This window comes from Episyrphus balteatus, chromosome 1 (genome assembly GCF_945859705.1).
Source record: "Episyrphus balteatus chromosome 1, idEpiBalt1.1, whole genome shotgun sequence".
Lineage (NCBI taxonomy): Eukaryota > Metazoa > Arthropoda > Insecta > Diptera > Syrphidae > Episyrphus > Episyrphus balteatus.
In genome coordinates, this window is record NC_079134.1 from 30892183 (window position 1) to 30904956 (window position 12774).

The 12774-nt window shown below is 30.5% G+C and overlaps 1 protein-coding gene across 2 annotated transcripts in view; it reads right to left on the bottom strand.

The window, feature by feature from the left end:
• Positions 1-11393: 11393 nt before the first annotated feature.
• The window catches only part of LOC129907673 (uncharacterized), a 31653-nt gene continuing 30272 nt past the window's right edge, over positions 11394-12774 (bottom strand). For both annotated transcript variants that reach the window (XM_055983990.1, XM_055983989.1), the window contains exon 3: positions 11394-12640. In XM_055983990.1, coding sequence (XP_055839965.1) covers positions 11589-12640 — 1052 coding nt within the window. In that variant the 3' untranslated portion in view covers positions 11394-11588. The remainder of the gene's footprint in view (positions 12641-12774) is intronic.

Below are 12774 nucleotides of genomic sequence, written 5' to 3' on the forward strand. Positions count from 1 at the left end.
AAGAACTATCGATAGTTTATTTAACAAACGTTTTCGGGAATTCTTCCCATCTTCAGGTTCAAGCAAATAATAAATATTTTAAATATTTTAAATTTAAATTTACATAAAAATCAATTTATCAAATCTCTTAAATTTAAAAAATTAAAGTAATTTTTTAAAAAAATATCAAATAAGAATGTATATAATTTTAATTTGGTTTTAATACAAAATAAGATAAATGAATAAATGCGTTTTAGAATTTTGTCTCAAATATGTCTTTAGTTGTAAAGGGTTTCAAAAACGCATGTAAGGAAGATCGTTCAAATAATCAAGGGGCACGGTAGTGCCCAGCCAAGTTCTCTAGCAACTTTGGCACTACACCCTCTAACTTCCACACCAAAGATGCTACAAAGGGATGTATACAAAGGGAAAAATCGAAAATTTGAGATTTTCAATTCAGGGGGCGTGGCATCCGCCCATTTCCGCTGAATTGTCATTAAATATTATAGAGCACTTCTGATTATCCTAGAATCTTGAAATTTGTTAGAATGGTAGAGATGGTAGTTTGTACAAAGGAACAAATTTTAAATTTGAGAATTTCAGCCAGAGGGCGTGGCAATCGCCCATTTCCGCTGAATTTTCATTAAATATTATAGAGCACTTCTAATTATCCTAGAATCTTGAAATTTGGTACAATGATAGAGATGGTAGTTTGTATAAAGGAAAAAATTTAAAATTTGAGAATTTTAGAAAGGGGGCGTAGCAACCGCCCATTTTCACTGAATTTTTATCAAATATAGAGATTTTCAATTCCACAGCCATACCTTGCAAAAAGTATTGAAATCACAACAAAAACATTACTGTTAAAAAAAGAGCCAAGTTCCCCTATGTTGAAATTATGTTGGCACAAAAAGTACTGAGATGTAAAAGTGTACCAAGTTCTAAAGTTTGGGTTCAAATTCGTATCAATAAAATTTTGATTGTTTACTTGGCAATTTTGTCAAGAGAACAATCAAAATTTTATTGATACGAATTTGAACCAGAACTTTAGAACTTAGTACACTTTTACATCTCAGTACTTTTTGTGCCAGCATAATTTCAACATAGGAGAACTTGGCTCCTTTTTTAACAGTAATGTTTTTGTTGTGATTTAATTTACAGAATAATACCAAAAATTACGAACTACACACGAAGATCTTATTAAAATCGGAATCACTCATTACTCACAATTTTCATCAAACCGGCAGTTGTAGAACCATTTAGCTGGCTTTTGTCCATAAGTACCAAAGCTAAAAAACTTAATATTCACTGGATTTGTATCCATATATTTTAAAAGGGGTTCTGCATAACCGGGTATATTTATTAATATTTCACCACCTGAAAATATAATCACACTTAGTTTAGTTGAAGTATTATTATTAATTCAATCGCTTTTACCATTGGTTTGAATTATTTCAACTGATATTGGATCAAATGTCGATAAGATGTTCGGAGAATCTACTTTTGGTATGAATACTGGTACTGTAGAGTTTCTAATCCACGAACGTGAGTTCCGAGCTCCACCAAGAACTGTATAATTAGATGATAAGTTGAATTTGCTTTAAAAATGTTTCCATGATTCAGATGTAAGAACTAATGATGGTAACTATCGAATAAAAACTATCAAACTATCGATAGTTGTAAAATATTCATTCATTCGATAGTTTTAAATCATTCATTCATTCATTTAGTTATACTATTTTTATTCTAATAGTTTTTTCATTCGATAGTTTTTTTTATTCGATAGTTTTTTCATTCGAATAGTTTTTTTTATAAGATAGTTTTTATTCGATAATTTATTCGATAGTTCATTCGATAGTTTTTATTCAAATGCATAAATGAATGAATGAACTATTCGATAGTTCAAATAATTCAGTTACTAACTATCGATGGTTCAAATCGTTCGATAGTTCCAATCACTAGTAAAAACTTTAATATATGTTACCGATTTCATAAGCACGATCAGAAAATGAATTTTCCCATCTGGGTTTATCAACTTCTGAAAGCAGTATGTGAGCATCCATCGATGTCATTACGTAGAATTTCAAATGTAATCGTTCGTAGTCTTTTTTCAAATTTGTTTTCATAGAACTAACTTCAAAATAATTGCTGTAACCATGTCCTCTCTCTGGTAAATAGTACACGTCACATGTATCCAATTTAGATAGGCTTATGTCAAATTTACTTGCACTACAAAACTGAATAGCAATAATTACTATAATTTGATATTTAAGGTTCATCTTTTAACCGCGTTCTTGACTTAAATGCGACTGATCTTGAATTACTACTTTCGCATTGGACTAAAAATTTTTTTTTTCTAGACCATCCTACTACAGATATGAAATTCGATTTCATGTTCTATTTATAAGTAAAATAGGTGAAGGTCAACATGCTACATAAATATAGTGTCACCCAAATTGATTATGATGTTTTGAATGATAGTCTTTTTTGTCTTCCGATTGAAATTGTTTTCTTATTGAAGTATGTATTAAATCTTTTTTCATACAGTAAAGTATATAATGCAGGATAATAAACATGTTTTAAAGTTATTATAAAGGTCACATGACGAAATAAAAAGAAAGGTAGGCCTAAAAACTCCTGGTACAAGCAAATGCAAAAACACCAGCATTCATTTGGCCTCAGAAACGGAACAATACAAAACCGGGAGGCTTGCCGCCGACTTCTGAGGTCAACCCGGCGAACCCCACAGGCGGATCACTAGTGTGAAGCAGTAACGTGGGAAGGTTATGATCCCCTCGACATCGAGATCATAAAAGCTGAAACACAATCACGCTTTGCCGTCGATTTTGACAACTGCGAAAAGTTCAACTATAGGAAATCCTGTGTATCCTCACACAATGACGCTTTTCTTACGTACGCGTTTTTTGACAAACGTAAGGAAACGTAAGAAAGCGAGCAAAAGTTCAACATGACTGAACTTTTGCTCGCTTTCTGACATTTAGGGGAGAGTGGGGCCAAATGTAACACTTTTTTCTAAAATCGATGGTTCTCCTACAAATTTGAAAGTGGGTCAACCAGACCTTTTTTAAATTATAGACCCATGTTTTAGCTCCAAGATCCATCATAAAAATTTAGCAAAACATAACGGTAATGTTGAAAAATAAAGCTTCCAAAAAAAAAAATCGTGTTGTTTCAACTTACCCCACATACGGGGCAAAGTGTAACACATACCGGGGTAGGTTGTACCAAGAACTAAAAATAAGAGAAAAATACCTTTATTTGATGTTTATATTTATTTATTTTTAATTAATAACAATAAAAACAAACCTCAGTCATGAAATTTTGGTGCAAATTTGTTAAAAGTGGAGCAAATCCAAGATTTCCACAGAAAATTTGACAGTAGTCTTAAATAAAAGTTATTCGAATTCATAAATTGTTTTATAAGCTTTATGAATTCAAGTGGTGGTTCAAAAATGTGTTTCCAATTTCAAAATAAATACAAATTCAATTACAAACATTCATATCCAGGGTTATTTATTATATTATTTAAACAATTTTTCAGTATAGGTAGGTTTTTACATGGTACAACTTGCCCCGGAAAAATGTTACAACTAGCCCCAGCATGAAATTTGGCACATAAAATCAATTTAAAAAAAAAAGCGAAACTGATATAGACATAACATATACACGCAATTTGAGCCAAAACACAGTTGCATATAACAAAAAAACACTTAGCACTCTATCTTTTTCGGGTAAAGAGGTAGACCAAAAATAAAATTAAAAAAAAAAGTTACAAACATGCATTTTTTGGGCACCACTAGTGTAACTTCTCACCCTGTCGTCTAATCTTCATCTGAAGAAAATGTGCCGGTAGATATGCAAAAATTGAGCATTTTTCTCCTTTACGCGTTTCTTAATATTGAAAGGAACATCGCTTTTTTTAGCTGTTAATTCTTACCCCTGTTACATTTAGCCCCACTCTCCCCTAACAGACAAAGTTACAGTCACCCACATTATTATTGCGCCAAATGTGAATAAAAAAAAATAAATTATTGCAAAACTATGTGTGTTTTTTAATTTCTCTATATAGATTTTGCACAAAAAAACGACATCGAGATATTTTAAATCAAAACAATTTACGTATTAAAAACAAAAAAAAATTTAATGATGTTTTAGACTGAGTTTTATTGTTAAAAACAATATATTTTGATTGGTTTTGTTTTTATAACTATAGGATTAAAGAATAAACAAATTTCTATGCATTTTTTAAACACATTAATATCCTTTTTCATTTTTCCACAATTAAATCAAGATAAAGACTTGGCCCAATAATTTTGTGAGTGACTGTGTTTTTTTTTATTTGACAGCAGATTTTATGTTGCAATCAGCTGTTCAAAGTCAAAGTGACAGAAGCGCGCTTTGAGGATTTCTCAACGTAACGCAACGAAGCGACGCACGCCCTAAAGCGTGATTGTGTTTCAGCTTTAACAGCGCCGAGAAAAAGGAAGAAGAAGATAAAGGTCACATGATTTATCTACGTATAAGTCAGCTATTACATGAAGCCTCAAGAGGCGCACCTCTTTTCAAAACCAATGAGTGCAAAAGAGAAAGAAGATAAACAAAAAATTATCAGACCGGAGAGTCGTGGGCCAAAATTCCGAGACTCTTTTTTGACGTTTCTTTTTCCACTCTTTCTTTTTTCAACATTCCCTTTCATTTCTTTTTGCTTCTTGGTGGAATACAACAACAACAATACTGAAATCAAAAAAGAAATGTCAAATTTGAGTCTTTGACTCAAGAGGCATCGTGTAATAGTACGCGCCTCACAGAATGATTATCAAAAGAAAATTCGAAAAAAGAGTCAAGCCTCTTGAGGCTTCATGTAATAGCTGACTACATACACATATGTTATGATTATATTTTTTAATTTCTTTCATAAGTATGGCTATCTTTCGAATATTTGAGGGAAAGTGAAAAATACATTTTTCAAAAAATCCTGTCTGTCTGAACTAAACTAAACTAAACTAAACTACTGTATCGTTTTAGGTGATTCCCTATATTAGATAAAATAAAATTTTATTTTTAAAACCAAAATTTCAGTCGCAAACAATATCGTACTTTTAAATAAGAACGAATATTTTTTGGACCAGTCATAGAACTGTATCTTGATTTCTGACTTGATCTCGAAGACGACTGAAACGATTTCAAATGTGAAAGTTGAAGAAAGTCTAATGGTTGATTTCATAAAAAGTTTTTGTACGGAACAAACGTCTTTTTAGGGTGTAAAAGCCTTATAATTATTCACAAGAACTCTATGAAATTGGCCAAGATTTCTCTAAATTCGTTTGGAGGTTAAGATGCCATAGCGTGAAGGTATGTATATAAATATGATTGGTGTATTCTCAAACGGTTTCCGGTATATCCGCGGAGGAAAAGTACCTGCTCTTAAGTCTTCTCTGTTTTGTTCAAGTTTAAAAATTAATTTTATACAAAAAAAAAAAGAGGTGTGGAAAGGTGTTTTTTTTTTCACGGGAGGCAAGTGATGATGATCAACAAAACAATAAAAAAAAATAGTATAGATACTACCGAGAGAGTATTTTTTTGAGGGGTTGAATTATGTGATAGAGAGGTTTCATAACAGCCGACATAAATAAATTTTGTTTATTTTTTTAAACTTGGTGAACAAGCTTCGATGGTTTTATAAGAACTAAGAATTTATAAACTCTACAAAATTATCCTTAGTGAAATGTTGTTTTTACTTGCTCTATAGGGCAAGTATTGGTTTCGTGTAAAAAAAAAAATTCGAGGTTTTAATCAAAACTAACATTACGATGATGGAGATGTCCAAAAAAGTAGGTTTCGTCATGACGTCCGACGCGTCGGTCTGTGCATCCAAACGATGTAAATGGGACCAAACGATGTAAATCATCTCAAAATTCCATAACTTTTTTGTTTCTTAATATTTTTGTTTGAAATTTGGCACAAATATACTACAATGTATATGCTTCAACATGGAATAAAAATCAGAACTAAAAAAATTATGTATGTATTTATTATAACATTTTTAAAAACAGAAATTATGAAAGGTTTCATTTTATTATTGGTTAAGAAATCAAATTTAACGTTTTTACTAAGGTTCGAACGTTCGAAGACGTTCTACACTACATACACGAATCATTTGCTTTTTGGGACTTTTTATAGAATTTACTCAGCTTCGAAAAAAAACACGCTTCCACACAATTTGTTATTCATAGACTCTTTATATTCTTCATCCTTATCTGGAGATATAGAGATAGGTAGGTTCCTCAATTTGAAGTGATATAACAATTCACCATTCTCTGGTATAATAACCTTTCAGTCGTCAGACACTGCTATCGGACATAACCTAACCATGGGAAAATAATACCAATTTATCCTCCTCTCGATTTTAATGTAATAGGGTCAATGTGGGTAAATGTAAACAGGGGTAAATGAAAACATGGCTCATAACAAGCTTCAGTTAAATCTATTTGATGCATACATAAGTACAAATCGCGGAGGCATGTTTTTTTTAACTTATACGTCAAGCTCATTGCTGTCAAGAAAGAATTCATTCGACGAGCGTATTTTCCGTGAAAGATAATTTAAAGTGCCAAACAAGTCGTTAGTCTTTCAGAGAAATTAAATATTTTTACAGATTCAATTAAGTCAGTATAATTTGCAAATACTTTTTTGTTTTTAATTTTGATGTAGATTCTATGTGATACAAGCTAATTTTAAAATACAGGACATTTATGTCTATTTGCATGTGTTTACATTTACCCCAGAATATTTTTCATAATGGGTAAATGTAAACAACGTATTCTGGGGGTAAATATAAACAAACATTTTTGGTGAAATTATTGGTTTTAATAAAAATAACGTATTTTTAGTCAATTACTATTGCTAAAGTGCCGCGGAGTCACATTTTAAAATAGCCAACACCATCATTTTCAGTGGATGATGTTGCAAAATCGGTCGTTGACGTAAAAAAACAAAAAATATGACGTTCAGAGCTGCTCAGGATGCATATTGGGCGCCTATATAAAGAATCAAAGGAAGAAAACAAAAACTTTTATTGGAATTTGAAAAAGTTTTTGTCAAATACCTTCTTGAACGTTTTTCAAGTTGTTATCCATATGATAAAGAGGAAATTCTAAATTTTAAACCACCGTTTACATTTACCCCGAATTTGCAAAAAAACGCAAACATGATGGGGTATTTGTAAACATGCCATATTTGACAGTAATGTAAACAATTTGGGAAATATTTGTTTATATTTATAAAAAAGAATTGCTATCATTTCATATTTGCATTTGAAGATACCATTCAAGTTGTTCCGTGAAAACATAAAAAAAATCTAAAGTCGAAAGAAAAAAAAGACATGAAATTGTTTACATTTACCCACATTGACCCTATATCGCACCTCCGGTGGTACAACGACGTAAGTGTAAAAATGTTGATTCTTCAGAAAACTCGATTAAACATTTTGAAAACGTTTGAAAACAATGTAACGGTCCAAAGACATTTCTGCCCCCTGGATACAAATAGAACATTTTCAATTGGGTCTTTGTTTCATCGGAAGGAAATACCTTTTCTTGAAACTATGGCATACTTAACTCAGAAAATTCAAAATTTGCACTTACGTCGTTGCGTCTCAAAAATCTGTAACTTTGTTGTCTTTTGTGATAATTGCTTCAAATTTGGAACATAATGCCTTTAATATATAATGAATCATTCAACTTACTTTTTTTTTTTAAAATAGTCAAAGTTCAAAAAGTACGATTTTCGCTTGATTTGGGTATTTAAAAATATCTGTAACTTTTTTGTCTCCTGAAATAATTAAACCAAATTTGGAACATATAATCTTTAATGTATCAGAAATCATTGAGCGTAGCTTTTTTAAATGCAAATTATTTTTGAGCTTTGAAAAGCTAGGCAAAGTTCAAAAAGTACAATTTTGGCTCGACTATGGCGTTCCAAAAATCTGTCATTTCTTCGCGCCTGATAATAATTAACTCAAATTAGGAATATATTAGGTACATGAAATGTTTAATAAATTATTTGACACACTGTTTTTTTAGCTTATATTTTTATTTAAGTATTAAACGTTTATTCAAAGCTAAAAAACTACGATTTTGACTAGGCTAGAACGTCTCAAAAATCTGTAACTTTTGTATCTTGTATAAGATTATTTTCTCAGATTTTGCAAAATAAGATAAAACTGGTTTCTTAATTTTTTAAAGGCCTTCCCTTCGTGTCTTAAAATTACTTAATTATTTTTATAAATATAAAATAAAGAAAAAATACATTTCAATGTAGTTTGTTTGTGTTGCGTTATTTGAAATTAAAGCTATTTTATTGAAAAATTATAAGAAAAATATTGATTATACTCATTTTAAATAAAGTCATTTGTAAGGCAAAGTGAAATTGTAGAAAAACTACGCTTTTGAGAAAAGAGCAAAAAAAAAGAAATCACAAAAAAAAATGGTTGTCAATTTTCACGAAAATCCTTCTTAATTAAATACTTTAAACGGCTCTTTTGAAAATCTTCGAGTAAAATCAAAATCAGTAAATAAAATCTCTATGTAACTTTTTCCATAGATGAAATTTTTTTCAACAATTACAATATTAAATTCTAACATTTTTCTGCTACCTTAGACTTTTTCTAATAGTACAATGACTGAATTGTTCAAAATACAAATATCTTCAATCTCGGGTGCATATACTAAGTCTAAGAGCCCACAGCAAATTTTGGGAGTTGAGGTATAGCGTATAACCAAGATGTGAGAATGCAGTTTTATAGCCTTATGCGTTCTAATAACGAATTCAAAAGTCTGACAGCTTTAAATCGCGGCTTTATATGGTTTCCGGGAGGTTAAATATCGCGAGTTTTCCAATTAATGTGAGTAGGCTAAAATAACACAAAATCACATTCTGAATATAAGGACTGATGTTCTGTCATTTCCCCAAGGCCTGAAGACATCAATCTTGACAGTGCGATCAAGAGAACTCAAGATATGTATTGAAACAGGTCAGGATGCACCTAAATACGTTTTTTTGTACTATGTCTTTCGACAGATATATCGTTCTCTATCAAAGAAAAGCAGATAAAAGCAGCCAATTCTTTTTGTATCTTTTAGTACATAAACCAAAGAACAAATTTGTGAAAAAAAGTAGACAGCGGAAGACAGCGGAAACATTTAAAACTCAATTCGAAATTAAAAAAACTGCAAATAAAAGCTTATTGTGTGAAAAAAATAATATTAATTAAAAATATATTTTTAAAAATTTTTATTTTCAGCAATATAAATAGCAATTAAAATAAGCTTTCCAACGACATACAACACTTATATAATTTATTCAAATATAGTTTTGAAAACGTATCGTGAAGATTTGGTTTATTTTGTTACTCAAACAAAGTATTTTCAAGTGGAGACTTCAGATACAATTTTGTAATAGAGAAACTCATTTTAAAAATCAATTTTTAATGAAAACATATAGATTGACTTTCCCTTGATTCATTTCCGTAAAGAAATTACCAAAAATTAAAATTTCATAAAAACCATTTTTGAGACGCAAATGGTCCTTTGGGCCCATTGTGCGGGGGTGCGATATGTTCATATTTATATATTTTTCCTACATTTTTGAAAATAAAAAATTTAAAAAAAAAAGAAAAAAATGTCATGTCCCATCAGGACTTGAACCCTTCACTCACCGACCGAGTGCTTTTCCTTCAGACCAACTCGACCTGGAAAATTGCGTGTGAAATAATACAATTTATGATGTTCTTATGCCTCAATGTAAAAAATTCCCCTTTTGTGTAGTTTTTTTGACATAAACTTATTATAACAATAAATAATGAATCGATAATTTTTTTATGAATAAGAATTTATGCAAAGTTGTATATCTAATGACTACATAAATCCTATTCACCCGTTGAGTGGATTCTAATGAATAAGAATGAATGTATATAGGGTGATAGGTATATAGGTGCCAAAAAGCTAGAGCGTTGAGAAAATTAAATTCTAAAAATCAAAATTTTGAAAAAAGAATTGGAAAAATTTCAAACTAATTTTTAGTAGGCTTTTATTATCTTCGCTTGTAACTATCTAACAAACTAACTAATTAACAAAGTTATAAAATCTTAGAACTAAATTTTGACCCACTTCCACTTATCGTATCGAACTGAAAGTTTGTACATATATCCTTGGCGCAGGGTACAAAGGTGTTAAGTCAGAAAAGGTAGTTTTGAGGAAAATGAAACTGAAGTTTCAATTTTGGTTTGTAAATCTGAACACTGTTATTTTGAAAAAATAATGATAAGGAATAAAATAAACTATAAGATCTTTTTTAATACCCGTATGCTGTTGACCAAAAAATGTATGATCTTTTTATTATGTACCAGTACCTACCACTTTGCCATACAATTTTTTCCATAGGACTTGTAGTTTTGCCGGAAATCGAAATACCTATACCATTTTTTACCATTAAAAACTCAACCCAACCATTTCCCATACTCGGCTCGCCCGTAATTTATTTTTCCTTTCGTTTTTATCATAATCACCTCCTTTTCCAATAGATTTCATCCTACTATGATTTTTTTTAACTTTTTAATGTTTTTGAAAGCATCGGCACTGGTCTATAATGGCTAAATTTCAATAGGGTACCACTATTATTTTCCCAGTTTTTGTGGTAGGGGAGAGTGGGACACTTTTGAACACGGGGCACATTTGAACACTGCATATAAAATTTCAGTTTATCAATCTTTTTTAGAAGCTATTCGATATTTGAACCCGTCAACACCATATCCATAAACGTCAATGATTTTCTTTATTATCTCAGATGGCTTTCAGATTTATAACTGGAAAGTGATTTTTATAGTAGATTTGCATTGTTTCAGTTTTTTAGTTGTAAGAGTTTAACATAAATTTGGCACGTGATTTCAAAACGCAATACAATTTTTATTAATGTTTAGTAAATTTTAAACTAAATCGCGGTGAATTTTTGAATGAATACATTAATGTTAAATATTTATTCAACATTTTATGTCGTTGACACAGTTGGGCCACTTTTGAACATGTTTGTATCAGACATTTTAAAGCTTCTCAAAATCGTTGAACAGTAAGTGATTACTTAAAAGCCGTCAATTACCTAAGACTTTTCATTCCGTTTTTTTTTTTTGGGAAAAGTCTCATCTTTAGTGGGAATGTGTTGCAAGCTACCGGGAATTTGGTGCTCAGTGTAAGTCATAAAGAATTATTTGCCCATTTCCGTTGAAAGAAAATTTAGCTAGGTTAACCATTTTTATAAGTGGTTTGATAACCTTTAATTCGCCAGACACTGTTATCGTACATAATCTAACCATGGGAAAATAATACAAATTCAAAAATACATTTGGAAATTCTTAACAAAACATATTTATTTAATTAATTTACGAGAGTTGATCGAATCGTATACACAAACAAAAAATTAAAGACATAATAAAGCTTTCCAAGTTTCGGAGAAAAAGAAAATTAAAATGACTGGAAAAGCTTTTCCTTCAAATACCATCTATTTCACGATCTATGACCAAAAATACGAAAGATTCTTCAAACTCCCATCCGTGCATCTATCATCGGTTTCGGTTTTTCTGTAGTTGTTGTTGACGGGTGCTTGATTTGTTGCATTAGCTCAATAACTCCTGCTTGAAACTTTATCACTTGATCGTCATCAAAATTATTGAGTGTTGGAACTAAGCCATTAAAAAATGAATTATGTCTGTTAAAGGGTCCAGTTCCAGACAAAAAAGAATCTATCAACTTTATCATGCTAGGATCTGTGGACGATAACTTTGAAGTTAATGATTGATCTTCATTGTATTTTTCACTGTATTTTGTTTGTTTTTTAACAAGATCAGTCAAAAAATAATCTGTCAAGTTTGTAATACGAGAATCCATGGCCGATAACTTTGAAGTCAAGAATAATTGATCTTCATTGTATTTTTCACTGTAGTTTGTTTGCTTTTTAACAAGATCAGTCAAAAAATAATCTGTCAAGTTTGTAATACGAGAATCCATGGCCGATAACTTTGAAGTTAATAATAATTGATCTTCATTGTATTTTTCACTGTATTTTGTTTGTTTTTTAACAAGATCAGTCAAAAAATAATCTGTCAGGTTTGTAATACGAGAATCCATGGCCGATAACTTTGAAGTCAAGAATAATTGATCTTCATTGTATTTTTCACTGTATTTTGTTTGTTTTTTAACAAGATCAGTCAAAAAATAATCTGTTAAGTTTGTAATACGAGAATCCATGGCCGATAACTTTGAAGTCAAGAATAATTGATCTTCATTGTATTTTTCACTGTAGTTTGTTTGCTTTTTAACAAGATCAGTCAAAAAATAATCTGTCAGGTTTGTAATACAAGAATCCATGGCCGATAACTTTGAAGTCAATAATAAATGATCTTCATTGTGTTTTTCATTGTAGTTTGTTTGTTTTTTAACTAGATCTGTAATACGAGAATCCATGGCCGATAACTTTGAAGTCAATAATAATTGATCTTCATTGTGTTTTTCAGTGTAGTTTGTTTGTTTTTTAACAAGATCTGTAATACGAGAATCCATGGCCGTACATATCTTTTGGGCCTCTTTGTTAGCTGAAATGTAAGATATACATATTCAGTCATTAATTAATAGAACACTGAAATTTTTAATATAATTTTTATATAACGTTAATTTCAAACTCCGCATTGGTAACGAAAGTGTGTAAATTAAGATTCTATGGAGGCAA